The sequence below is a fragment of the Pituophis catenifer genome, unplaced genomic scaffold (genome assembly GCF_029215685.1).
Source record: "Pituophis catenifer annectens isolate HBS135680 unplaced genomic scaffold, rPitCat1.0.hap2 SCAF_1, whole genome shotgun sequence".
Classification (NCBI taxonomy): Eukaryota; Metazoa; Chordata; class Lepidosauria; order Squamata; family Colubridae; genus Pituophis; species Pituophis catenifer.
In genome coordinates, this window is record NW_027256881.1 from 128,117,431 (window position 1) to 128,144,571 (window position 27,141).

The window sequence follows — 27,141 nt, forward strand, 5'->3', positions numbered from 1 at the left end:
GTAGGAGGCTAATGTCTCCTACTAAGGCAGCATTTAACATCCAGCTGCCTGCAATTACTGCGAGTTCAATTCTCACCAGGCTCAAGGTCGACTCAGCCTTCCATCCTTTCTAAGGTGGGTAAAATGAGGATCCGGTTTGTGGGGACAATAAGCTGACTTTGTATAAAATATACAAAAGTATGAAGGCTATTGCTTAATGCATTGTAAGCCACCCTGAGTCTCCGGAGAAGGGTGGCATATAAAAATAAATAAAAATAAAATAAATAAAATAAAAGGAAGGAAGAACCTGGCACCATCTTTTGAGTCTCTCTGGTTGCGAACCTAGCAATGCCACTGCAGCCAGCTCTCCATATTAATATTTATATCTCAGCATTAAAATAGCGTCCTATTAAAAGAACAAGAACAGATTTGTGCCAATCTCCCTATTTCATTATTCAATCCCTTTTATTCAAATAATGCAGGACAAAGCAGGCTGTATATAAACCAAACATTTTCTCTGTTCCAGATGCATCCGTTGTAGACAAAGGGACTGCTTGAAATTCAACAGACACCTTGCAAACATGTACAAAGGCAATAATCTATAGTAGAAGGTGAGAGAAAGGATTCTGGGAGGTAAACAACAATTCCTTCCCTATCAGCATGAGAATTGTTGTTTTCTTGATAGCTTCATTCATTTTAGATCAAAAACTTGAGCCTGAAGGCATATTTCCCCAAAACAAAACAAGCAAACATTAAGCATCAATTGATGTGTACTTTGCTTAATTATAGAGACAAATAAGCAATCCAAAGTTAACTTGGGTTAAACTTGGAAATTATCTAAATTTTACCTTCAACCTTTTAAAACAAAGTAGAAACTGAGGATAGTTTTTCCCTTCAACACCTATATGTCCCATGTTCCTTTGGTGTTTTGAATCTTGATACAAACATTTCTTTTGTGCCTGCTCCTGTTTCTCATAGTTGAAAGCCAAGTATGTTTGGGATTTCAAGAACTGACTCACTGACTTTGGGAAGGTAAAGGCAGAATAAAGATAGGGTTTTGAGAAACAGGAAGGAAGGAAGGAAGGAAGGAAGGAAGGAAGGAAGGAAGGAAGGAAGGAAGGAAGGAAGGTTCTGAGACAATTCAAAGCAAACTTGGAACCAGGGGCATTTGTGGGTGGAAGGTTAAAGAAGTCAAGAAGACAGGTGTAACCCTGTGGATGAACTCCTGCCCCTCTTTAATGTATGTGATACATGTAAAAAAGAGGCAAAGTTTCAATTATGTCTCATTTGGTTCTGCAACCCAACAAGACAGACACAGACTTCAGAGGATAATTAATTAGAACTGCAGAAAAAACAATTGCTACCAACCTGCCTTCCATTGAGGACCTGTATATTGCAGGAGTCAAAAAGAGGGCTGTAAAAATATTTACAGACCCCTCGCATCCTGGACATAAACTATTTCAAATCCTATTCTCAAAACGACGCTATAGAACAACTGCACACCAGAACAGCTAGACACAAGAACAGTTTTTTCCCGAACGCCATCACTCTGCTAAACAAATAATTCCCTCAACACTGTTAAACTATTTACTAAGTCTGCAGTACTATTAATCTTCTCCATCATTCCTATCACCCATCTCCTCCCACTAATGACTGTATGACTGTAACTTGTTGCTGTATCCTTACTATTTATATTGATAGTTTCCTAGTATGATTTGATTGCTTATTTGTATCCTATGACTATCATTAAGTGTTGTACCTTATGATTCTTAACGAATGTATATTTTCTTTTTATGTACACTGAGAGCATATGTACCAAAGACAAATTCCTTGTGTGTCCAATCGCACTTGGCCAATAAAGAATGCTATGTTTCTATGTTCTATGTTATGCAGTCATAACTGCCATCTTAACTTCTTAATTCCCCATTCACAGACACCCCTGCTTGGAACATAAAGGCTGCTCCTCAAAAGCAACTTCCTTGGTTGTATAGATGCTAAACCAGATGTATCTTCCTCTGTCTTCTAAGTTTCAGAATCCTGAAAACTTGTGCATACTCTTAGCTATGGGACACATAGGAAGTATGGTTAAAAAACAAAATATGTTAGATTATTACTAAGATACAAAAATGCTTGAACACTAATCAATTTTCAAGTTGTTAATTATTTTCATATTCAATTTACTTACCTGGTTCTGGCATGGTCCAAGCCTCACATTTGAAAAGCTCGCTGGGGTCAGACGATTTCCCTATGCCAGTAATATTTGCAGCGGCAATTTTGAATTCATAGTATGCATTTTCGTGCAAATCCTCTACCTTTACAAAAAAATGAGCGATACAAAAAAAAAAATCCAAAATTAATGTAGGTAATAACCATATGACCTCATAATAAGAGCAAACCAATTAAGAACTGTTTATTTCAGGGGTCTCCAACCTTGGCAACTTTAAGACTTGTGGACTTCAACTCCCAGAATTCCTCAGCCAGCAAAGCTTAAAGTTGCCAAGGTTGGAGACCCCTGGTTTATTTCACTTGGACTTGACTTCTGCAAAACTGAATAAACAAGATTTAAAAAAAGAAAAAGAAAATACAAATAATTACAAATATGATCAAATCCTAAAAGGGAAGATTGATTGCAACTCAAAAGTAATAATGGAAACCTCTGGTGCCCCCAACTTTTTGGGTACCAGGGACCAGTTCCATAAAGAGAGATTTTTCTCTCCAGAGGGGGCCTGGTTTCACGTGCTGCCTACATCCCGTGGATGGGACTTCATTTGTTTGCATGGTCCAGTTTCTGCCATGCCACAGACCAGTGCCAATCCATGGACTGGAAGTTGGGGACCCCTGCCTTAATGGATTAGATAGCTTTTGGCATCATGAGCATTTGTAGATGATAACCTAAAATTGCTTTATATTACACTGAGATTACCCAAGCTATCAATGAGAGGTTGCTAATTTGGAAGGTTGATACACGAGAGACAATTTTGATAATCTGGGTCATCAAAGGATGTATAATTATCATTTAGTTTCAAATCAGGCAGGAATTAAATTGCATTATGTTAACTTTCTATAGTTTTTTTTTTCTTCCTTGCATTTTCCCGCAAGCAAAGTGTCTACTTTGTTCAGATCAAACCAGTATCGATCCATTAGTTGCAACAGGAACTGATACCATTGAATGAAAGAACGGGAATAGAACAGAAGAGAACAGAACAGAATAGAATAGAATAAGACAAATCAATAAGCAAAGAAATAAGTATTGAACATTTCGGGGTTTTTTTTATAATATGTGTGTGTTTGTACGCACATCAACAGCCATTATTGTAATAATATTATTTCTATGTGTATGGTATGCTCATTAATATAGTTTATATTGGATTTGTACTTAGATAAGAAAAAATAATATTGTTAAATATGTTTTTAAAAATTATAGTGTGAAAGATACACCAAAATAAGTTACTGCTTGGTCTATATTATGGAATCTGGTGTGGATCGGCTCATCACAGCTGATATGAAATTGGCAAAATCAAGCAATATTGGCTGCAAGTATTTTTTTTTTTTTAATTTGATTTATATGCCGCCCTTCTCCGAAGACTCAGGGCGGCTTACAATGTGCTCAGCAATAGCCTTCATCCTTTTGTATATTTTATACAAAGTCAGCTTATTGCCCCCACAAACTGGGTCCTCATTTCACCTACTTTAGAAAGGATGGAAGGCTGAGTCAACCTTGAGCCTTGGCAAGATTCGAACCCTGCAGTAATTGCAGGCAGCTGGTCTTAATAAGCTTAATAACAGGGTGCCTTAAACCCCTGTACTACCAAGGCTATTTAGAGCATGCAACAATACAGACCTTGTAAATCCTCTCTTTAACAAGGGAAGAGTTGACTTCATGCCAGTTGTGGTGTTTCGCCTCCCGTTTGTCCATGTAATAGCCCAGAATATTTGATCCACCACTGTATCTTGGAAGCTTCCAGCCAATGGTCATGGATTGGCCATCGCAGTTGAGAAGGGTGATACCATAAGGGTAGGACGGACAAGCTATAAAAGTCAAGCAAACTTCTGAATAGTTCACATACAAAACAATAACATCACACTGTTTCTTTTAGACTTTGATTACATTATGATGAATTTATGGACTGACTTTTCTAAGAAATTATTGCATTTACAATGCATGTTTTCTAAGAGGTAAGACCCTTGATAATCAATGGGGATTGTCCATAATAAATCTATAGAATGGCATTTTTAACTCTAAGTATATTAGACGTTAAGTAACCAAAATATTACTTCTGCCTTTCTCTGAACAATATTTTCTTTCTTCTGTGTCTATGACTTTGTTTGCCAAAATAATTCATCCTGAAGTCTTAGATACCAAAATAAGGCTATTTTCTCCAACTTCAATTTACATATTATTCTTTGATATTTGTCTCCTTTTATAATCCAAGCCTTTTCCCCATAGCAGGTACACACAATTTCGTGTAACAATGACTCATCATGTGAAAGTTTACAATTATGTGAAAAGTCCCCATACTAGCAATGCATGGAGGCATCAAGATGGGGAAAAGTGTACATTTTGAGAGTATGGGTAGTCCTCGACTTATGACCACAATTGAGCCCAACATTTCTGTTGCTAAGCAAGGCAGTTGCTAAATGAGTTTTGTCCCATTGCACGACCTTTCTGTCACAGTTATTTGGTTAATCGTTGCAATTGTTTATTGAATTATATTGTTGTTAAGCAAATCTGGTTTCCCACATAAACTTTACTTTTTTTTTTTTTTTACTTCAAATTTATATACGGAAACTGACTGGGAAGATCACAAAAGGTGAGTCCCATGACCCCGAGACTCTGCAACCATCATAAATACATCCCAATTGCCAAGCACCCAAAATTTTGATCATGTGACCATGAAGATGCTGTGATGGTCATAAGTGTGAAAAATGGGCATAAGTCACTGTTTTCAGTGCCGTTGTAACTTCAAACGGTCACTAAATGAATGGCTGTAAGTCTACTACCCATAATGGCTGCTGCTACTGGTTACTACTGCTGAGGTTACTATGGAGAAACAGCTTCTAATGGATCAGACTTCTCCTTAATCTTTCAAAACATACGCTTGACCAAGTCCCACTTACTGAGGGCCGCCTGTACTGTGATGGGGTCAGATTCCTGCGAATTTTCACTCATCCCCACTGCGTTTGCTGCTTTCACACGGAAGATGTATTTCTCTCCTGTTGTCAGGCCATGCATGGTGAACCTGAAGAAACAAAGAGGTGAGCTGCTAGTGCTGCTTAATTTTAAAGGCATCTGCTTGGACTGTTACAAAATGAAAAGGCTTACCCTATCCATGCAACAAACAATTTATCTGTCCAAAACAGCAGCGAGGTGGAAAACTATGAATCTAGAAACTTGTCCACACTGCTTTTAAGACAGGAGGCCTGAACAGGTTGTCCATACCGATATGCCCAATGGGATTTTTGCAGACTGTTGATCAGGTTCCTACTTACACAGACAATGGACGATCAGAGAAACTGTACTTGTTTTTTTCAGAGAAGATTGCTTTATTTCTGTCTTTGGGACAGAAGACAGATCCACACTTTCTGCTTGGCCTATTGTGTTGTGGGTATGGGCACAACAAAAACAGGCCACCACTTTGTGGGGACATTCTGCCACTCCTGCACCATTGCAAATGCCTTTGTTTTCCAGCTTTAATTCAATGTAATTCACTGTTTTCCCACCTGAGCTGTCTTAAAACCTTTAGTGTAGATCAGCGGTGTCAAACTCACAGCCCGTGGGCCGGGTGCATCATGCACGCCCAACCCCGGTTTAGCGAAGGGGGAAAAAGTTATGATACGTCACATGATGACAACGTGACACCACGAATTTGAAACCCCTGGTGTGGAGATGATCTTCAACATGTCATTCCATTCCAGTAAGAGGCCCAGCTCTGATTGGCTGCAAAGCTGGCAACTCCCTCCCACCAGCAGCCAGTCACTTTTCTAAGCAGCCCTCCTGCTATGTTCTCTGCTGTTTTATTTGTTTATTTATTAATTCATTTTTTTAATTGTATTTTGTCAAGCATGTATTTTATGACAGATACAAGTGTAAACATAATTATAAATACATGAAATGGATACGAATAAAAGAAAACATTAGGACAGGGACAGTAGGCACGCTGCTGCACTTATGCATGCCCCTTACAGACCTCTTAGGAATGGGGTGAGGTCTACAGTGGACAGTCTAAGGTTAAAGTTTGGGGGGTTTGGGGGAGAAACTACAGAGTCAGGTAGTGCATTCCAGGAGTCATATTTTCTGCAGTCTAGTTTGGATTGGTTTACCATGAGTTTGTATCTATTGTGTGCTCTTGTATTGTTTTGGTTGAAACTGAAGTATTCTTTGGCTGGTAGGACATTGAAGCAGATGATTTTATGTACTATGCTTAGGTCAGACCAAAGACAGCAAAGTTCTAAGTTGTCTAAGCCCAAAATTTTAAATCTGGTGACATAAGGTATTTTGTTATGAGCAGATGAGTGGAGGACTTTTCTCATGAAATATCTCTGGACTCGTTCGATTGTATTATTGTCTGATATGCAGTGTGGGTTCCAGATGAGCTGTATTCAAGAATTGGTCTGGCAAAAGTTTTGTATGCCCTAATTTGCCCTAATTTGCAGTTCAATATTACCGGAGAATAAGCTACGCAAGATTAGGTTAACAACTCTTAATGCTTTTTTAGCAATATTAAATGCTAATGCTCACTGTTAAAGTGAGCTCTGGCACTTAGATTATTTGAGATGAGTACTCCAAGGTCTTTGACAGAGTGAGAGTCATCTGTTAGGTCGTATCCACCCAGCTTGTATTTTGTGTTCTGATTTTTTCTGCCAATGTGTAAGACAGAGCATTTGTTGGTTGAGATTTGGAGTTGCCAATTGTTTGACCATTCTGAAGAGTAGCAGCATTGTCAGTGCTGTTGAATAGTTTTACATCATCAGCGAAGAGAACACAGTTGCTTCTTATATGATCATAAAGATAATTTATATAACCTATAAAGAGTGTGGGTTCTAAAACGCTGCCTTGGGAGACACCGCTGTTAATAGGTGCAGGGTTAGATAAGGTGTTCCCTATTTTGGCTACTTGTTGCCTGTTTGATAGGAACGCAGCTTTCTTGTGGTTTCTCCAATGATGGCCCATTAAATAGTTGGATTATCCTCATCCTAGAACAGAGATGTCCAACCTTGGCAACTCTAAGAACTGTGAAGCTTCTTGGATGAGAAGCAAAACATCTTCAAAAGAAAAAACAAGAAAGTCCAGTTGCCTCCTGAAAAAGCACCTTTGGGACAACCATGACCTGGATGACTGGGAATCTCTACAGACTTTTAGCAATACAATTTGGGATGAACACCCTTTGAATGACGTCGGAGTAGGAATGGATTTCCAGAGAAAAAAATTGCAGACTACAGGAACCAGGAGCACTACTCAGGTGACCCTGAGGACACAGATAAATCCCCAAGTGCTTCAATGACCCTCTAAAAGGATGCAAATGACCAGCTGTCTGAAAGGAATATAAATCCTTCCATTCCCCACCATCCTGTCACAGCTGAAGAAGCTTCTTGGATGAGAAATGAAACATCTTCAAAGAAAAAGCAAGAAAGTCCAATTGCTTCCTGAAAAAGTACCTTTGGGACAACCATGACCTGGATGACTGAGAATCTCCAGAGACTTCTAAGTACAGTGAACTTCAACTCCCAGAATTCCCCACCAGCCATGCAATTAACCAAAATATATACATGCACATGTGGAAGAGCAAGCAATTCTTTAAACACATTATATTGCTTTTACCTGTTATACTTGATTGGCTTATGGTTACAGGCTTCCCAATGATTTGATCCTGCCACAGAATAATCAATGTAATAGCCAATCAGATCTTCTTCATGTTTTGGCTTGTCCCAGTTCACAATAACAGAGGTTTTTGTGTTTCTTGTTGCAACAACACATCCAGGGGATGATGGTGCCACTGCAGCAGAAAGAAAGGCACTTACTCTCTTCATAACAATTAACACATTGGTATATGTTTGTAAGCCACCCAGAGTCACTCTAGACTAGATAGATAGCGTATAAGTCAAATAAATGAAATAAATAAGTAATATAATAATATAACCAATTTTTCTCAAGTCTACATGTGATTTTCCTAGCAAATATTAGAAGATGCCACCATGCTGCAAATTCAAAATAATAATATTTTACAGTTGGTTGTACTTCCATCCCGATGTTTAGACTGGATCTGGCATTTTTATCCACCTATCCTTCCCATTACTAGATTCCTGAATTGGTCTAAACATTTCTAAAGAGGGGGGGAATGTAATTTTTGAAAAACGATCTTGGTTTCCGAACTATCAATTGGTCTAGGGATTTCCAAGTTGAAAATAAGTTCAGTATCCCTCTAAGATATACATTATGTAAATGTGACCTTTGGAGAAATTCACAAGGCTGACCTTGGGGAGAAAATCTCATTAAAATTCCTCCTCCCTCATTCACTGGGATCTGCCTCTGTTTGCACACAAGAAAGTTCAGGGAGGAGATGGAGCTTCTCCATGACAACTAACACCCATTTCAGTGGCAGCTGGACCAGTCCTTTGGATTTCAAAAGTGCTGATATCTGAGACACATTTGGAGCTTATGTCTCCTTCCCTAAAATCCTCAAACCCACTGTGCCAATGGCCATGTCTCTGACAAAGAAAGAATGCGGTAATCAAAGTCCCTGCGAAACGTTGGTGTATAGCACAACTCAAAGCAAGTCAAATGTGTATGTTTCGGAAAGCAATAGATCCTAGTAAATACTAGGGCCATGATTTTTACTCTGAGCTTGATAAAGTTTCTCGGCCAATTTTATGTTGCAAAACACAAGGCTGTTCATTACTAAATTAATTCTCATGGAGCTTCCCCCCCCCCCCAGTATTGTTTCTTTTTCTATATGAGAACTAGGCATCGGGGGGGGGGGCGCTCAGGATGAAATACACCCCTACTCTCATTTTCATGGTTTCTGAAACCCCACTTGATAGCTATAGCTGAAAATCAGGCAGTTTAGAGCCATTTTGAATGGGAAACATATAAAGTCTGCATTTTAAGTAGCTAAGTTAAGAGTTTAAAAAAAAAAAAAAGGAAAACTCCAAACTTTTTCAACCTAAAGAGAAGCTGGAAAATTAGGTCTTGTGCACTTTATACCCCTCTCTTGCTCAGATGTGTTCTTTCTCCCTTCAAAAGCAATCAAGCTGTCTGGCCTTGGCCACCAAGAGTTTTCTATCTATCACATGTTTTAAGCATATTTGCATTTATTTGACAGATTTATATGCTGCCTTCCTTCCAAGATTTCAAATAACCAGGGCTGGCTCTAAGCTAAGGATGAGTAGACACCAGCCTAGAGGTACCAAATTAGAATAGAATAGAATAGAATAGAATAGAATAGAATAGAATAGAGTAGAGTAGAGTAGAGTAGAGTAGAGTAGAGTAGAGTAGAGTAGAGTAGAGTAGAGTAGAGTAGAGTAGAATAGAATAGAATAGAATAGAATAGAATAGAATAGAATAGAATAGAATAGAATAGAATTTTTTATTGGCCAAGTGTGATTGGACACACAAGAATTTGTCTTGGTGCATATGCTCTCAGTGTACATAAAAGAAAATATAGGTTCATCAAGAATCATAAGGTACAACACTTAATGATAGTTATAGGGTACAAATAAGCAATCAGGAGACAATATCAATATAAATCGTAAGGATACAAGCAACAAAGTGACTACCAAAAATGGTGAAGACTTCCAAAAATCACAATTGGAAAAAAAGCAAAAAAACCCCCACCAATTAGTAGTAGACCCCATGAGCTAACGTGCCTGCTTGAGGGTTAAATACAATTTCACAGAATTATTACCATAAGACAAAAATGGGTACTGAGGTAATTTTAACAACCACTTGTCTGAAATGGTAAATGGTTTCCTGCTTCAACCAGAGGATTGGATTAGAAGACCTCCAAGGTCTCCCACACTCTTATTCTGTTACTTACTGTGCAATAGGGTGGAAATGTCTGAGAAAAGAAAAATAAAACCATTTTCCAAACCTGAAAATCGTAAAACTCAAAAATTCAAAGGAAAAAAAAAAGGAACAAGAAGGCCCTTTTTTGAAATTCCTACCAAAATGGGAGGATGAGTCAAATAGCAATAGTACTTAGATTTATATACTACTTCACAGTGTTTTTACAGCCCTCTCTAAACGGTTTACAGAGTCAGCATATTGCCCCCAACAATCTGGGTCCTCATTTTACCCACCTTGGAAGGATGGAAGGCTGAGTCAACCTTGAGCCTGGTGAGATTTGAACTGCCGAACTGCAGCTAGCAGTCAGCTAAAGTAGCTTGCAGTACTGCACTCTAACCATTGCGCCATCTCAGCTCTCAAAGGGGATGAGCCAGTTTATGAGTTTGTCTAGGGTGCCAACATGTCTACAGCTGGCCTTGCAAATAACATTTTCCTTCAATTTCCCCCTGTAATGATAATCCTGAAAATTAAGCAATGCTGAAGGTGGGCGAGTGGCCCAAGGTCAGCCAGACTTCCATAACTGGAGAAAGATTTGTTCCCGAGTCACCCTAGCCCTAATCCAACATGGAACATTCCTCACCGATGGCCTCTTTTGCTTGAATAGGTGCTGTTATTTCAGAAGGATCACTAATCCCATGCTTGTTGGCTGACAAAACTCGGAAAACATAGGATTTCCCTTCCGCAAGATCAAATACCGCATAACGAGGGGATCGGACTGGCACTTCAGCATTGACCCTCTGCCAAGTCCCACTGCCAACAACAGACTGTAAAGAAAAGAACAAGATCATTACCGCATGTACAGAGCTGCAAATGTCCTCCAAGCACTTGAATTAAAAGTACTTGAATTAATGAACAATAGCTACACAATCTTCTCTTTCTTAAATGATCTGTCAGATATGATACAGATGAGCATGGATTTGCTTGCTCTAGTTGGTGACTGTGTTTGACTTTAATTAGTTAAAACAATAAACTCCTCCCCTTTATACAAATAGATTGAAATAGATTTCATTCAAGCAGAGATTTTGATTTCTGACAATTTTGATACCATTTAGAGCAATCTGAAAAAAATATATATTGTGAGTCTTACTCAATTCTGGTCATTATATGATTTTTGTTAGCCTAGCTATTCTAGATTAGTAATACTCAACCTTGGCCACTTTAAGATAGGTAGACTTCAATCCCCAGAATTTCCCAGCCAGCTTTCTGCAAGTTTAAGTCCACACATTTTATAGTGGCCAGAGTTGACACGGCATTGTTCTAGAGCAGGACTCCCCTTGGCTTGTTTGGAATCGGGTCATGTAAGTGGAGGGTGAGCATGTGTGCACGTGCATCTCAATTTGCATGAGTGGTAGGTGCTTGTGCTCACACATGAAGCTCCATTTGTGTGAGTGGCAGATGCATGTGCCTGCCGTTTCTGCAAATGGAGCTGCATACACTCACGTGTGTGCATGCCACTCACGCAGAAACATCCTTCTCTATCCCCCACCCCCACCAGGCTGCCAAGCTGGAAAGGTTGGGGACCGCTGTTCTAGAGGATGTCATTAGTTCATTCGAGGCTAATTGTGAGCATATTTTTCCAGAAATAAAAGCTGTATGGGAACTCTGTCCCAGATAGGTGTATCAAAAGACCTTTTCTGAATCTGCACCAGTGGTGGGTTGCCCCCAGTTCAGACCGGTTCACAAGAACCAGTAGAAAAACCGGTGGGAGGCTCTGCCCACCACCCTGGATGTTGTCATAGGTGATCTGCGCATACGCAGAAGCTTCTGTGCATGCGCAGAAGCTCGGCGCATGTGCGATCTCATTGCAAACCGGTAGTAAAGGTAAGTAGAACCCACCCCTGATCTGCACCCTTCTAAGTGTATAGGGTTACACTAATTTATAAATAAAATAAATAACTTTATTGTCATTGTATGTGTATATACAATATTCCCATACAACAAAATTCACTTAACACCCAAGACCAGGTCCAACACACATAACAATCCCCAAACACACTCCCACCCACCACAATTCCCCACCCTAAACCACCCAACAGACCAAGTAATACTGTCCAACAGCTCACTGATGGTGGCCCTTTAGTTCATTGTTGAGTGCAATTATAGCTCTGGGACAAAAACTATTCAGAAAACGTGTGGTCTGAGTTTTAATTGTTCTGTATCTTCTGCCAGAAGGCAACAGTCCAAAAAGATTGTAAGCAGGATGGGGAAAGAATGTTATGCAACTTTCTCAAACAGCGAGATTCGAAGATGTCGTCCAGGGCTGGTAGCTGGAGTCCGATGATATTCTGGGCAGTTTTAATGATTCTCTGTAGAGCTTTTTTGTCGCTACAGAGCTGCTCCCATACCATGCAAGAATGCTGTATGTCGGGACACTCTCAATGGTGCTGCGATAATAGGACAGAAGTAGATGCTGAGATAGATTTATCTTCCTGAGATAGGTTTATCTATTCAGGGATGGTAAGATCAGAGCAAGTATCAGTCTTTACTATCTGCTTTAGGTAGCTCCACACATGCCCAGATTTTTTGGAGAAGGCTAAACTACTTCAGCCTCTATCCTGCTCCTACAGCTTGCCTATTCCCAAGTCTTAGCTATCCAATGTTCCCCACTACAAAAAAAGCACTTTTCCCTCAATCCTCAATTTCAGTATCATTTAAATAAATGTAACTAAAGCCATTTTTGTCTGGGAACTCTTCAACCATCCCTATTTAAATAGATTGGACAGCCATTTGACTGAAATAGTATAGGGTCTCCTGCTTGAGCAGGGGGTTGCACTAGAATAGGGGTCTCCCAACTTGGCAACTTTATGGACTTCAGCTCCCAGAATTACCCAGCCAGCATGGCTAGCTAAGGAATTCAAGGAGTTGAAATCCACAAGTCTTAAAGTTGCCAAATTTGGACACCCCTGGATTAGAAAACCTCCAATAACGCTGTTATTCTGCTAATGTTCATATTTTTTACCTTTTTGCTACTGGGCACATTATTTGACATAGATAAATCAACTTTATTGTCATTTTTTACTGTGGGCACACTGGCACATGTTAAAAATGAAATGTTGCTGCCCGCTCTCAAAAATGTACAGATACATAACATATAACACAAATACTACACACACACACACACACACACACACACACACACCCCTTCCTACAACCACGCATATAAATACCCATGTTTCCCCAGAAATAAGACTGGGTCTTATTTTCTTTTGGGCCCCAAAATAAGCACTAGGACTTATTTTTTGGGGGGATGTCTTATTTTTTTCCCATGTAAGAAGTGGATGCCCGCTTCTTTTGCTTGCTCGCGGTGGGGCCAAGTGACACAACAGTGCCATTGCCACAAGGTGAGTTGGGGGGTGTGGAGCTGCCCCATGCACCCCACATCAGCTTACCTCAGGGCTCCCGCAGCCAGGCCATCCATGCTCTGACATCTGCCTCACGGCCACAGCACCAATACACTGCTCAGCCTTCTGCTCTATTGTGGCCGCGAGAAAGCAGAAGTAGTGGGCCAGCAGCCACATGGGCTGCTGCTGCACATTAGGCTGCCAGTGCTGCCGCTGTGAGGCAGTTATCAGGGGGAGATGACATGGCTGAGGTGGTCCTGAGATAAGCTGGTGTGGGGTTCATGGAGCAGCTCCACCACCACCCTGCCTCACCTCACCTCATGGCCATGGCACCGCGAGCAACCAGATGGAATGGGCGGACAGCCAGCTGTGCAGGCTCTTAAGGAAGGCTTATTTGGGGGGAAGGGCTTATATTAGGCACATATGTAAAAAACATGCTAGGTCTAATTTTTGGGATAGGTCTTATTTTTGGGAAAACAGGGTGTGGGTCAGAGGTGGGTTGCAGCAGGTTAGAACTGGTAGCAGAAATTTTGAGTAGTTCAGAGAACAGCTAGTAAAAATTCTGACTGGCACCACCCTCATCTTTTCTCTGCCTCCCAAGTTCCAGCCAATTGGGAGGAAATGGGGATTTTGCAGTAACCTTCCCCTGGAGGGGGGTGGGAATGGAGATTTTACAGTATTCTTCACCTGCCACACCCACGTCCACCAAGCCATGCCACGCCCACCAAGCCACACCCACAGAACCAGTAGTAAAAAAATTTGAAACCCACCACTGGTGTGGGTGTGGGTATGTGTATAAATCACTGCCCATCCTAAATACATATTGGAAAAAGGAAGCTTGAGAGTTCACAAGGTTGATACTATACGGAACAAAACTGTGACCGAATCTGGATGAAGAAGGATGTGGTCCTGAAATGCCTTCCAGCCAAATGCCACTATAAAGCACAGTACCTTCTCGATGAAATATGATAATGGGTTTCTGCCATGAGGAACAGGTGGGTCCCAACTGAGAACAACATATGTTCTGCTGGTTTCTGAAGCATGCACGTTGGTGGGAGGTCCGGGGATTTTAACATCACCTAGAAGAGTAATACACTCAATAACTGTTCAGCACCAGATTAATTTCCCAGGCTAGCACTGATGCAAAAAGTTGTCTTTCCAAAATATCTCATTAGAGCACATTGCTCAGCTATTAAGGGCTCTACATCAGCTTTGTGATTTATCAAAGCTAATTTGTTTCCAGTTTGTGAAAGCCAAGCAAGAAGAGTAGCAGTTATTTTTCACAGCTGGCTTTAAAAAAAAAAGAAAGAAAGAAATTGAAGTGGGGGGGAGGAAGAGGAAATATTGCAAAAATCTCCTAAGATTTTTGTTTTACTTTGATCATATTTGAATCGCTTTCATGTGCGGTACTAAATGCCCTGATAAAGTCTTCATGCTTTATGCAAATAGGAGACAGGTTGATCAAAGTGTGGAGCCCGAGAGTTTCTGCCTCTGAAAAAATGAGCAAGGAAAAAAAATTTGCATGAAGGATCACAGCAATTAAATATAAAATCATACTGGCAAAAAAAGAAAGGGGGGGAGGATGGTGTAGAAACTACTTCTAGTTTAGGAATGACAATGAGAATCGGGGTAATATATGGCACAGGAATGAATTGTCATTTTCCTGTAGCAACTGTGGCTGTTCTCCATTTCTCATCAAAGATCAGCAGTTCAAAGAGAGGATGCGAGCTTTAAGATTCATCTGGAATGGCTCAGCTTGCCTGAGCTGGTTTAATATTAGTCCTAGTCAGAGAAAATCCCCAACACTTTTTAAATACTATCACTCCTGGGGCCGCTCTTGTAGGCATCTCCACACCTGTTTTCCTTCAAAAGCTGAACCCCAAGATATTTGGTAGACAAAATAGCTCACCACAAAAGGAAGGGGAAAAAATATAAAACTTGTGACTTGATTTGCCTTAACTATTATCACCGACGACCATTCTCTAGGCACTGAGAGAAATATCACTTTGCATTTTAGCACATTGTACCTATACATTTTGGATTGCAATTTGAATTTGGAAGAAAATCAGCCCCATGCTGATTCACTAGACTTTTCTGGGTCTCTAAGTTTCATATTCAAAAGAGCAAAAAAAAAAAGGTGTTTCTGCTCTGGGAAGACAAATGTTAAAATATATTTACACTGTGGTCTTAAACTGCATCAGCAGGTATGATTTATTGTGCTTTAAACTCTAAAGCACTTCCACAAATTGCACTTCTTAAGATTCTGGTGGAAAACCAGAAAAATTAAAGTAGCAATACCGGGATATCCTGATAACGCAAACATGCAGAATGCTTACATGCACAAAATGAAAATGGAATTTCCTGATACTCAAAACAATAATCACTCAAAAATGAATTAACTTAGTTCTCGGGTTCTTCTCCTAACTAAATTCCTCATGTAGGAAACAAGAGAGATGCACATGTTTAATTCCATATTAAATGCATAAAGAAAAGAATCTATACAGAAAAAGAAATTTGAATGTCAGCCAGTAGACTAAAGTTTTAGTAACAGCCACAGAAGTACTATGGGTATGTCTATTATCTTGCCTCTGTAGAAGTTACGTACCTTCAAAGTCGTCATAATGGAGGATAATATCCCTGCCTCCCTCCATGAGAATAGCTGAAGGTGGGGGAAAAAAACATTGTTTATATTTAAGTTTCTGTACTAATAGAACGCCTTCTGAAAATTACATTGAATCATCTTCTTTGTAGTATTTTGATTGCCTCTCAGTTATCATGGGTTTTTATATCAGCAACATTAGGCAAAGTTAGATGTTGATAGTTCTAGCATCTGAGGTTGTTAATTCAGATGATGCTAAAGGTGAACAAACCCTTAAAAGATCACCTTTTTATTCTGAACAAATTCATCGTCTGTCGCTCAAGACAAAAATGAGGCATGTGTCAGGCATAATATCATTTGTCAGTGGAATCTTTTCCACACATATTTACGTATCAAAGAGCTGGACCACTGCAGGTAATCCTCGATTTATGGCTACAATTGAGCTCAAAATTTCCACTGGTAGCTGTTAAGTGAATCGTGCCCCATTTTACCACCTTTTTTTTGGGCCATGGTTGTTAAGCAAGTCACTGCAGTTATTAAGTGAATCATGTGGTCATTAAGTGAATCTGGCTTAATGACCCATTGACATGGCTTGTCGGAGGCCAGCTGGGATGGTTACACATCACCCTCAGAACATTGCAACTGTCATAAATACAGGCCGATTGCCAAATACCTGAATTTTGATCACATGACCATGGAGATGCTGCAATGGTCGTTAAGTGTGAAAAATGGTCATAAGTCACTTTTTTCAGTGATGTTGTAACTTTGAACAGTCACTAAACAAATGGTTGTAAGTCGAGGACTACCTGTATACAGAGTGCGGGACAACTGTTGAAAGTTATTAGCCATACTAGTTCACAATGGGACCTCCACATATCTCTCTCCCTCCCTCCCTCTCTCTCTCTCTCTCTTTCCCTCCCTCCCACCCTTCCTCCCTCCCTTCCTCCCTCTCCCTCCCTCTCTCTCTCTTCCCCCCCTTTCTCCCTCTCCCTCCCTCCCTCCCTCCCTCTCTCTTTCTCTGTGTATACATAAATACATACATACATGGAAACATGCGGAAAAGGCCTTCATCCTGCAATGGATAGGCAATGGCTAAAATAAGGAGGAAGAGGAAAAGGAGGAGGAGGAGGAAAAGGAGGAGGATGGTGATGGTGATGATGATCATACATACATACATTCATTCATACATACATACATATGCTGAAATCATAACACTTATTTTAAGTAGCCATAAGTGAGCTGCCTGCAAGCCTGATTTATGGCCAGCTCAAAAATGAAATTTAACCTGCCCCACTCATTTAGCAGCAAGTTTCCTCTTTTATAAGTCTACTTAGAATTTCCCCTGAAGAAGCATGGCAATTCTTTTTTCTTACTCTGTGACCTTTCCAGGTCCACGGGGTCAAGAGCTGCCACAGCATCAGAGAATCTTGAAGGCCGGCTGATTCCTGCCTTGTTGACGGCCCTCACTCGGAAAATGTAGGAACGCCCTTCCAACAAGCCGGTCACTGGATATTTGCAGATTTTTACAGGAGCATCATTGCATTGCACCCAGTTTTCGGTACCCACTTCACATCTTCAAATAACAGAAAGATGGAGAGGAAAACTTCATTTTCAAGATTTTCTATCAATCCACTTGAGCTGTGAGAATGATTTCTTTAAACTGGCTGACTGGTGAATCAGATGCCAAATATAGTTGAAATGAAGTCAGTATAAAATAATAGGCATTAGGATAAAATATTGTAACTTCACATGTATACAGTGAGGAAAAAGGAAATTGTTGTGGATAGCTCATGAACATGGGCAACCACAATGATGTTAATTGGCTTCCAACAAGCAGTTGTGGTTCTGCTCCTTTTTATATGCACAATCCTGTCATTTTGAAGCCAGTGACTATTACTTTGGATAGCAATAAGCAATAGCAGTTAGACTTATATACCGCTTCATAGTGCTTTACAACCCTCCTTAAATGGTATACAAAGTCAGTTTATTGCTCCCAACAATCTGGATCCTCATTTTATTGACCTCGAAAGGATTGAAGGCTTAGTCAATCTTGAGCCGGTCAGGATCGAACTTCTGGCAGTGAGCAGAGTTAGCCTGCAATACTGCATTCTAACCACTGAGCTACCAGGGCTTCTGTGCATCTGATGCACCTCCTTCAAGTCCCCGAAATTTGCTTGGCAAGAGTTCAAAAGTGGGTTTTCCTTGCCTCCTTTTTAAGGCTGAGAGAAGAATGATTGGCCCAAGGTTACCCAACTGGCTTTGTGCCTGTCAGGTGTGCTTCCTTCAAAATCCAGAAAAGAATGACCCAAACTCCATGTTTTATAGAGGAAGGTACTTTTACTAGAAATGAAGTAAACACAACCACGGCTAAGCTGAAATTAAAAGCAATAGGCGCAAAAAGTGCATATAGAAAGCATCCCCTCCCACTGTCCATCGTAAATCATCCAATCCCAAAGGTCTCCCAAGGTCAGGTCTGGCAGCGTCATCAATCAGGAATGCCACGACGGTTGACCCGATAGCAACTTCAAGGATTCGGTTTCGTTTCTTCCTCCAGCACGCTTCCCCCCCCCCCAAGCTCCCTAGCTCTCCCCCCTCCCAGTTCCTATGGCAGCCAAAGCAGTAAAGCGGAGGCTGACATTGCCTAAGATGGAGCTAAAAGCAAGGTATCCATATTTCCAGACTGGTGCTTTAACCACCAGCCCAAACTAGCCCAGGCACTCTCATAAATAGCTTTTAAGCAGAATTGGATAACTTAATCCATCAAGGGCTGGTAGTGTTGAGATGCAAGGCAGAGGATTGTGTGCCTTGAAATAATAATAGCAGGGCAGCAATGGCAAGAGAGGGGTATGTTTCCGTGTCCCACTTGCAAGTCCCCTTCAGGCATTTGACAAAATTTTAAACTAAGTTGGTCCTTGACCTGAACAGCAGGACCAATTTGTTTTATAAGTTGAACATGGCGTATTTCCCAGGAAGTGAATGTGACTCAGGAATATTTGACAATTTGACCTATAGGATTATGTGGAATGGACAAAGCATGTGAAAAGCTCCTCACACATATCTTTAGCAGGTTCACTGAATATACATTCAAGAAGTGAAGTTAATGAAGATTGAACATCAGTCATTAGGGGTAAATAAGACCAGGAGAACCACTGTGGTCTAGTGGTTAGGATGCTGGTTTAGGAACCAGGAGACAGTGAGTGCAGCCTTAAAGATGGAAGTCAACTGGGTGATCTTGGGCCAATTGCTGCAGGGTTGTTGAGGGGAAAATAGGAGGAAGGAGTACTAGGTATGTTCACCTCCTTGAGTTATTTTAAAAAAATTAATAAAGATAGGATAAAAATCAAATAAATAAAATAAAATAATCCCACTATCACCTAACAAAAGAGGAAATTAACATATTAATCTAACAAGTAGGAAACCAAGAAGTAAGGAACTAAATGATTCATATGTGTAAGCCATTCACTTTGTAACTGTGATCACCAGATAGCAACTTTCAGAGAGGGATGTGTAGTGCAGATCATGCCTAATTATTATTTATTATTATTATTAATTAATTATTAATGCATAATTACAGTGACTATATTTTCTCAGAAAAAAATAAAAGAAAGACCTGTGAAACGGGGGTAAATCTAAAAGAGATGCATTAGATAAGAATTGTAATTGTGTAAACTTTGCTTTATGAAAGATAATTCAAGAGCAAAACAAAAACTTTACATATATATATATATATATATATATTCTACTAAAAATATCTAAAATTAAACAGTACATGTAAACTTATTTTTAAAAAGTACAATTCAGGTTCTATAGTTTTCACATGAATGTGAAGGATTGTACATTAAGTGGTCTCATTTGCAAGGTAAAATTTAAATGACCAAAATAAAGGACTCAAATGAGTTCTTAAAAAATAAATAAAGCTAGAAGGACAGCTTTCTGAAATAAAGGACTGACCTTTATAAAAAATGAAAAAAAAGATGTGTGGTCATTCTATCCAGAACAGGCATTTCAGATCATCTCTGCTAAAAGATTCTTCAATGGAATAATATTTTAGTGCTAATTTATCACATATTGAGCAATTAAAAGATCTTCATTTGAGTGTGCGTGTGAATCAGTTTAAAGAGACCCAGACTGATCTGGAGATTTATAACTTGTTGAAAAACTACAAAAGGCCATAAATTCCATTGAAATAAAACTTGAACAATATCATACTAACTTGCCACAGAAAGCAAAACCTACATCAAATTCAAAAACTGTCTTTTGAGCACTGATAATTTATTTGAAATATAGAAGAATTAAATGCTATTCCTTCCGCATATACCTGTCCACAAAATAGCCGATCACCGGAGCTTCATGGGTTGTATTTGGTGGTTTCCAAGTAACAATAACATAATCTCTGTTGGCATCATGGCAGCTCACATCCATTGGTGCCCCAGGGACCCCCATCACTAGGGCATCAGCATCTAAAACCCCAAGAAAAAACTCAGATAAAATCACCCTTGACACACTAGTGGGTGACAGTGGGGGTTTCCCTCACAAACAAGTGAATTCACTTTTTTCCATTCTTGAGCTAGGAGAAAAGCACACCAGCATTAATTATAATAATTAATAAGTAATTAATTATGTTGTCTTCATTAAGGGAGAATATTTGTAGCTCGGGATTGAAATGAGGGGTCCTTGGTGCTCTCTGAGCTTGGTTGGTTGATGGTGGGAGTGGTCTTGGAGGCTTTTCAGTTGGGCTGTTTAACGTTGGCTTGTTTGGCAGTTCCTTGATTGAGTATTGTTTACTTCTTGATTGTTGGTCTGATGTTGAACTTGGTGTTAGTCTAGGCTCATGTTGATTGCTAGGGAGAAGATCTTTTGGTCTTTTTTGGCTTGTTGGTGATCTCTTTTGCATAGTATGTAGATGTTGTTTATGTACATGTATCCATTGATAGCCAATTTGTCCAAACAATCAACACCCAGATGAACCTAAAAACCTCCAAGACCGCTCTCACCAACACTGACAGGGCAAGCCAGTAGACTTTAAATTAAGAGCAGACCCCTTGCCCTACTAGCATTGATGATGTTACCTAGTTTGAGAAATAAAATATCTGCAAGAAAACAACTAAGCTCAGAGAGCACCAAAGACCTCTCACTGTCTTCATTGCAGATCCCTATTCATTTTTAATAATAAAGACACATAACGATGCTGTCCTTACAGTTTTCATGCAAGTCATGTTATGGAAAATGATTGGGTCAGAATGAATTTTCCCTTCCACCAAACATCACAGGTTCTCAGGAAAAACATTCATCAAGAATTTTCCTTTATAAAGAAAAGGCCGGGCTTGGGGGAATGGAGAGTCGGTGAGTTTTAACCGATGGCTACATCAGTGAATTTAGTCATCTATCAAATCTTGCTCTAGGTTATATGTATGGAATAACATTATTCTGAAATAGAATTCTGGAACAATTCTGTTCCAAAGCAGTGGTATTCTGAAACAACTCTATATCCGTGCCAAAAAAATAAACCAAGATGGAGGATTGCTGAAAAGGTGGTTGCAGAATATAGTGGGAAAACTCCATCCTAAATTAGCCTTCTATCCTCCTAATTGTTAGAAGCTGTTTGGATATCTTTTTTGATTAAGTTATTCTTTTTGAGGTATAGAGTGAAAATAGGGACAGGGAGCATGTGAAGTTTTAAAAAATAGTAATTGTTGCTGAAAATTTGCAAGAGACTTGCAAATTGGAATAGTTAAATATTAATGTCTCCATGGTGGGTTGAAGATGAGACAAAAGTAACTATATAAGGACATGTCCTTTAAAAATATTTAGCGAGGCATCTTCTTACTTCCTTAACAAAACCTGAAGATTCTTTTATGGAAGTAAGCAGCAGGGCATTTTAAAAGATGTTATATCCTAATTCAGACTTTATTCTGAAATTCTCAATGGCTTTTTATGTAAATTAAGTTGCTTTCAGCCAAATTTGCTGGAGGATCAGTCTGAATTATTCAACAGAATCAAAAAGGCTGCACATTAAAATAGTAATAATATCATAAAAAGGAACCTTCGTATACCAGGAAATGGGCCTCCATATCCACCACTTTCCATATTGCATACCCATAACATGAAAGCATTTTAACAACTCATATTGGCCTCACATACCAATAGTCTTAAGGATTAATGGATGGATATATGAAATTAGCACACTAATCCTTTTCAGATATTTTGGATTCCAGCTCCCATTAACCCAGGCCAATAGATCTAATAGCAAGATATTTTAGGAGTTGTGTTACCAAACATTTGACTGAAGTTCAAGTACAGTGGTCTAAGGCACCCTGTTTTAAGCTGGTTATTAAGACCAGCTGCCTGCAATTACTGCAGGTTCAAATCTCGCCAAGGCTCAAGGTTGACTCAGCCTTCCATCCTTTCTAAGGTAAGTAAATTGAGGACCCAGTTTGTGGGGGCAATAAGCTGACTTTGTATAAATATACAAAAGAATGAAGGCTATTGCTTAGCGCATTGTAAGCCGCCCTGAGTCTCTGGAGAAGGGCGGCATATAAATCTAAATTAAAAAAAAAAAGTTAACAGTGGGCAACTTTAGCTTTCTCTGGTTTCCCTGGCTCAATTCTCCTGACACCATCTTTATTCTCCCGAGGTTGGTTTCTTCCTGTTGTTGAAGAGCACAGAGCAATATTGCAGAGAAAGGCAGCATAGCTCCAGGGAAGGTAGGAACAAGAACTGCTGGGCTTTTTCACTGAGAACATTGGTGCTTCAGGCAGAGCAAGAAATGAAAAACACAGCCCTACCATACACTCATGCAAAAACAAATGGAACAGCATGGAAAGCTTGCAAGTACAAGCCACGTTTTGTCAGTCGGTGAGCTTCGGTAAATTCCACTGAAATCAGCTAGATTGTTTACAAGATGGTGAGCTTATCAACAGAGCCAAAATTTCACAGAATATAAATCAACTCACCTCTATAGTGTTCTCATCTGCTGAGAACACTAGCTGAGATTTTTAGCTCAGTCTAAAAGGCTGTATAGGAAGAAGGTGTTCTACCTGCACTTCTGGCCTTAAGGATTGGTGTAATCCATCCCAGATTTGCTAAGGATTTGTCCATGTCAGGATGAGATCAAATTACAACCCTAGTTCCATTTTATATAGTCATTTCCCTTTTTTGTCAAACCAGAAAGACAACCATTCTCCTTTTCTTTCTTATGATACAAATGTGATAAAATAAATGCTAACCATGAATGCCCTCTTTAAGTTGACCACAACAAAGTTTGGCCTGTCCATTTTACAACCACCGGAACAATTTTGCAAGCAACATAGTCAAGCATTTCAAAGGAACAGATTCAACCTTTTTGGAAAGCCAAAAATTCCCCACTCCCTACCCCTTCTGATTATCCCTCAAAAACAATCAAGCAGGATCAGCTCCTGAATAGCAAGGCTGTCATACCTCTGACAAACAGAAATGCAGTATATTCATGCACTCCGCCTCTGGAAATTATGCGCAGGGTGTACAAGCCTTCGTCGTCTTTGTGCAAATGAGAGAAAGACAGTGCTGCTTGTCCTTCACCAAAGTAGGGTTTTGTCCACTTGGATTCTTTGATTAGCACATCTGGAAGACAGGTTGCACTTCAGTACGTGTTAATAAGATAGCAACGATAAAGATGTATTCTGCACTGGAATCTCCAAATCAGCCATTTTAGAGCAAATATGTTGGGAAGATGCTATCATGTTTCAGATGCTATTTCTAATAACATATGGACCTGTAGGCTAGTTTTGTAATGTTTGGTGTAGTCCTCAGACACTGTGAAGGATCCACTAATCTGTATCAATGTTACCTAATCTGAAACTTTACAATTTGTGTATTGGGGGAACTATTGAAGCCATGTCACAAAAATTTTGTCAAGCACCTGTTTCAGACAACAATAAACCTTCCGAACTCTATTGATTAACAGAGATGGGATAAATCATTTGTTTTTTTTCTCACTAAAGTCAATAGGATTTAAATATGTGTGGTTTCAACTATAGTCAGAATCAATAATTATTTCTTTACATGATTTTGATCCTTTCCAATAAAATTCACTAATTGCAATATATATCACATTAAAATTGGAAAGAGGCAAAAAAAATGACTTAAAGCCAGTGTTAGGTCTTTTGTGGAGATAGAGGTTTTGATCCTCAACAACTGTTTTGCTTAGATACCCCTTAATCAGGGGTGAAATTCAGTAGGTTTTAACAGATTCTGGCCAACCAGTAGGGGAAATTTTGAGTAGTTTAGAGAACCGGCAAATATCACCTCTGGCTGGCCCGAGAGTAGGGTGGGAATGGAGATTTTGCAATATCTTTCCCCTGCCACTCCCACCAAGCCACACCTACAGAACTGGTAGGGAAAAATTTTGAATTTCACCCCTGCCCTTAATCAATGAACCTTAAATTTTAGGTTCTGAGCTCTGCAGACATATTCCAGTCATATTGAATGAAACATGCAGAACTGTTTAAGAAATATAAAAAACCCCCATCTGGTTAAGTGACAACTATTATATCTGGGATGTAGAGCTCATGGAAAGTTGTCACAAATTTCAGCAATCCTTGGAAAATTCAAAAATGTAAAGGAAGCTCTGCAAAACACATTAATAATTAAGGTTCTTACCATCTCTGTACCATTCAACCCGAGGATGGAGACGCTTCAGTTCTGGTGTGACCAAGATGTTACACCTTAAAGTCAGTGTTTCCCCCTCCGTCCCAAAGGTGACTCCAAACCTCTCCAAAAACTGAACTTCAAAATGTGTGAAACAGAGTTCATCTGGCAGCGGCACTGGAGGCAAACAAGAATAAGGTTAATTGAAAAGACAATTGTTGAGATGAACCTTAGAAATTATTTAATATCCATCAACATGCCTTGATATATTTAGGTGTCTTTGAAGTGAAACAATGGAAGTCAAGATTAATGCATTGGCTATAAAGCTGAAAATAGACTTCCTCCTCCTCCTTACTTCCCTTTCAAAACCAATTCAAGGCAGCAAAAGTGACCACAAACACATGGGGCTTGCCAGATTCCTCCTAGCAGACCATTCATTCTCTCAAGCCTTCAATAATAGATGGCATGGGCTTGGTACTAGTCAGTGGTGGGTTGCTACCGGTTCGCCCCAGTTCAGGCGAACTGGTAGCGACGGCAACAGGAGGCTCTGCCCACCTACCCGGACGCTTCTGTGCATACGCAGAAGCTTCACTCACGTGTGCCCACGAGTGAACTAGTAGTGATGGCCGGTGGCTCGGCGATCCAGTAGCGATGGCAGAGCAAGGCTCTGCCTACCCGCCCAGGTGTCATTACTTCCTGGTAATGATTGTGCGCGCATGTGACCTGAAGGCGCGTGCGCTTCTGAACTGATAAGATAGGTAAGTAGATTTCACCCCTGGTTCCTGCTCTTAATTCTTATAGACATTATTTAGAAAGAGCCTCTATCCAGGGCTCTTGGATAAAGAGCCCCTATCCATCTTAAACTCAAAGTAGAGTGCAAATTATCAACAGGTCAAGTGCTTCTGATCCACTGGTTTGAGTTTCTAGGTTAAAACCAACACCTTGAATTGAGCCTAATACTGTAGTAAACTTTTCTGGTCACCTTTTATTAAGATTCTAAGGGGAGGAGCATCTTTGTGGGTAATGACAGGTCTAGAGTTGCTTTGAACTACAAGGAGAACTTACAGCGATAGGGAAATATTCCAACAGGGTACGGCTCTTCATCCCCTCTGTATCCTAGAAGAAAGCGACAAGATTGTGAACCAAGTCATTCAAGTATCCCCCATGTTTGTATCTGTTTCACATCACCTTGTGGCTTTACTCACTTCTCACAATCACAGCAGCATTAGTTGAAGCTTGTCCATGTACATTTGTTGCCACTGCAGTGTAGGTAGCAGTGTCATCATAGTGAGCCCTAAACAGCAAAAAGAACAAACGATGGATCACATCAAAGAAAATACTGTATTTTTCGGACTATAAGATGCACAGGTGTATAAGATGCACAAAGATTTTGAAGAGCTAAGCAAGAAAAAAAAAGGTTTTGCCCTCCCTGGCCCCCATGAACACTCTGCAGGCCTCCCAAAGCCTCTGCCCGCCTCATTTTTTGAGAAAAACGGGCCCGTTTTTCACAAAAACAGGACAGGTGTGGCGGGGCTTCGGGAAGACAAAAATGGCTGTATTCGGATTGTAGGAAGTTAGCACTCACCCCTCTCCTAGAAGAATGAAATATTTTAGGAAATATTAAAAATGCAGAATATTATATTTCCTTGGATGAGAAATGGAGAAACATGTTTTAAAGACAAAGCAACTTCCTGCCTCTCCCCACCCCCTTTGTCAATGGGCCAGAGGCAGAAATCCAATCCCCCACCCACCTTTGTCAATGGGCCATCATCTGTAACACAATAGGACCCATCTAGCAACAGAAACTCACCACATGGCACCTGGGAAGATTACATCAGCCAGCAAGGCTAGCTAAGACCCCCATACCCTGGGAGTCTGACAACCAATCAGGATACTCTTCCTGTGCCCCAGGAAGTTCAAAGCTCAGAGAGGGCATAAAACCAAGTCACGCTCAGCATCTCCACCCTTTTCTCTTCAGGAACTCAAACCATGTGATCCTGTCCACCATTAAACCATCTTTCCAAGCAGTCTCCATGTTTCCAGTGTCTTTTTCCCCACTTGGAGCTGAACCCAGAAGGATATTTCTTCCAACAATTGTATAAGACGCACCAACATTTCCACCCTCTTTTGGGGGGGGGGAGTGCATCTAATATTCCAAAAAGTATGGGTAACTGATATTTCCCTTCAAATGTGTGTGTGTTTGGGGGGGGGGGTTCTTAATCTAGGAGGCAAACAGAATTTTATCACTACACAATCCCACTACAGACCCAACAGAGCCTATCTGTCTTCTGCATGCAGGAGGGACAATTGTCAAGACATCTGGAGAGACAATTTAATGTTTAGTGGCTGTGATTGTGTTGGTTTCTAACAGGTAGTTGCTTTCTTCTATTACATTAGTTCTATAACTGAGATTCAATTTACTATAGAGCAGGAAAAGGAAAACACTACATTTGCTGTATAATAGTAGAGAAATGTGGGCAATGTGAACTACATTTTCTTGTGTATTTTTTTTTCTTTGTCAGAGTAAATGAGAT

General features: G+C 40.0%; 1 protein-coding gene across 1 annotated transcript in view; it reads right to left on the bottom strand.

Annotated features, from left to right (window-relative positions):
• MYOM2 (myomesin 2) overlaps positions 1-27,141 on the bottom strand; it is a 90,992-nt gene that overhangs the window by 36,376 nt on the left and 27,475 nt on the right. Inside the window, exons 8-20 of the mRNA XM_070932955.1 lie at positions 25,813-25,901; positions 25,673-25,723; positions 24,620-24,784; positions 23,420-23,581; positions 20,301-20,442; positions 17,356-17,555; positions 15,989-16,042; positions 14,335-14,462; positions 10,623-10,806; positions 7,799-7,973; positions 5,098-5,219; positions 3,821-4,008; positions 2,165-2,291 (exon numbers count right to left, since the gene is read on the bottom strand). Of these exons, the coding sequence (XP_070789056.1) occupies positions 2,165-2,291; positions 3,821-4,008; positions 5,098-5,219; positions 7,799-7,973; positions 10,623-10,806; positions 14,335-14,462; positions 15,989-16,042; positions 17,356-17,555; positions 20,301-20,442; positions 23,420-23,581; positions 24,620-24,784; positions 25,673-25,723; positions 25,813-25,901 (1,787 nt within the window). The remainder of the gene's footprint in view (positions 1-2,164; positions 2,292-3,820; positions 4,009-5,097; positions 5,220-7,798; positions 7,974-10,622; positions 10,807-14,334; positions 14,463-15,988; positions 16,043-17,355; positions 17,556-20,300; positions 20,443-23,419; positions 23,582-24,619; positions 24,785-25,672; positions 25,724-25,812; positions 25,902-27,141) is intronic.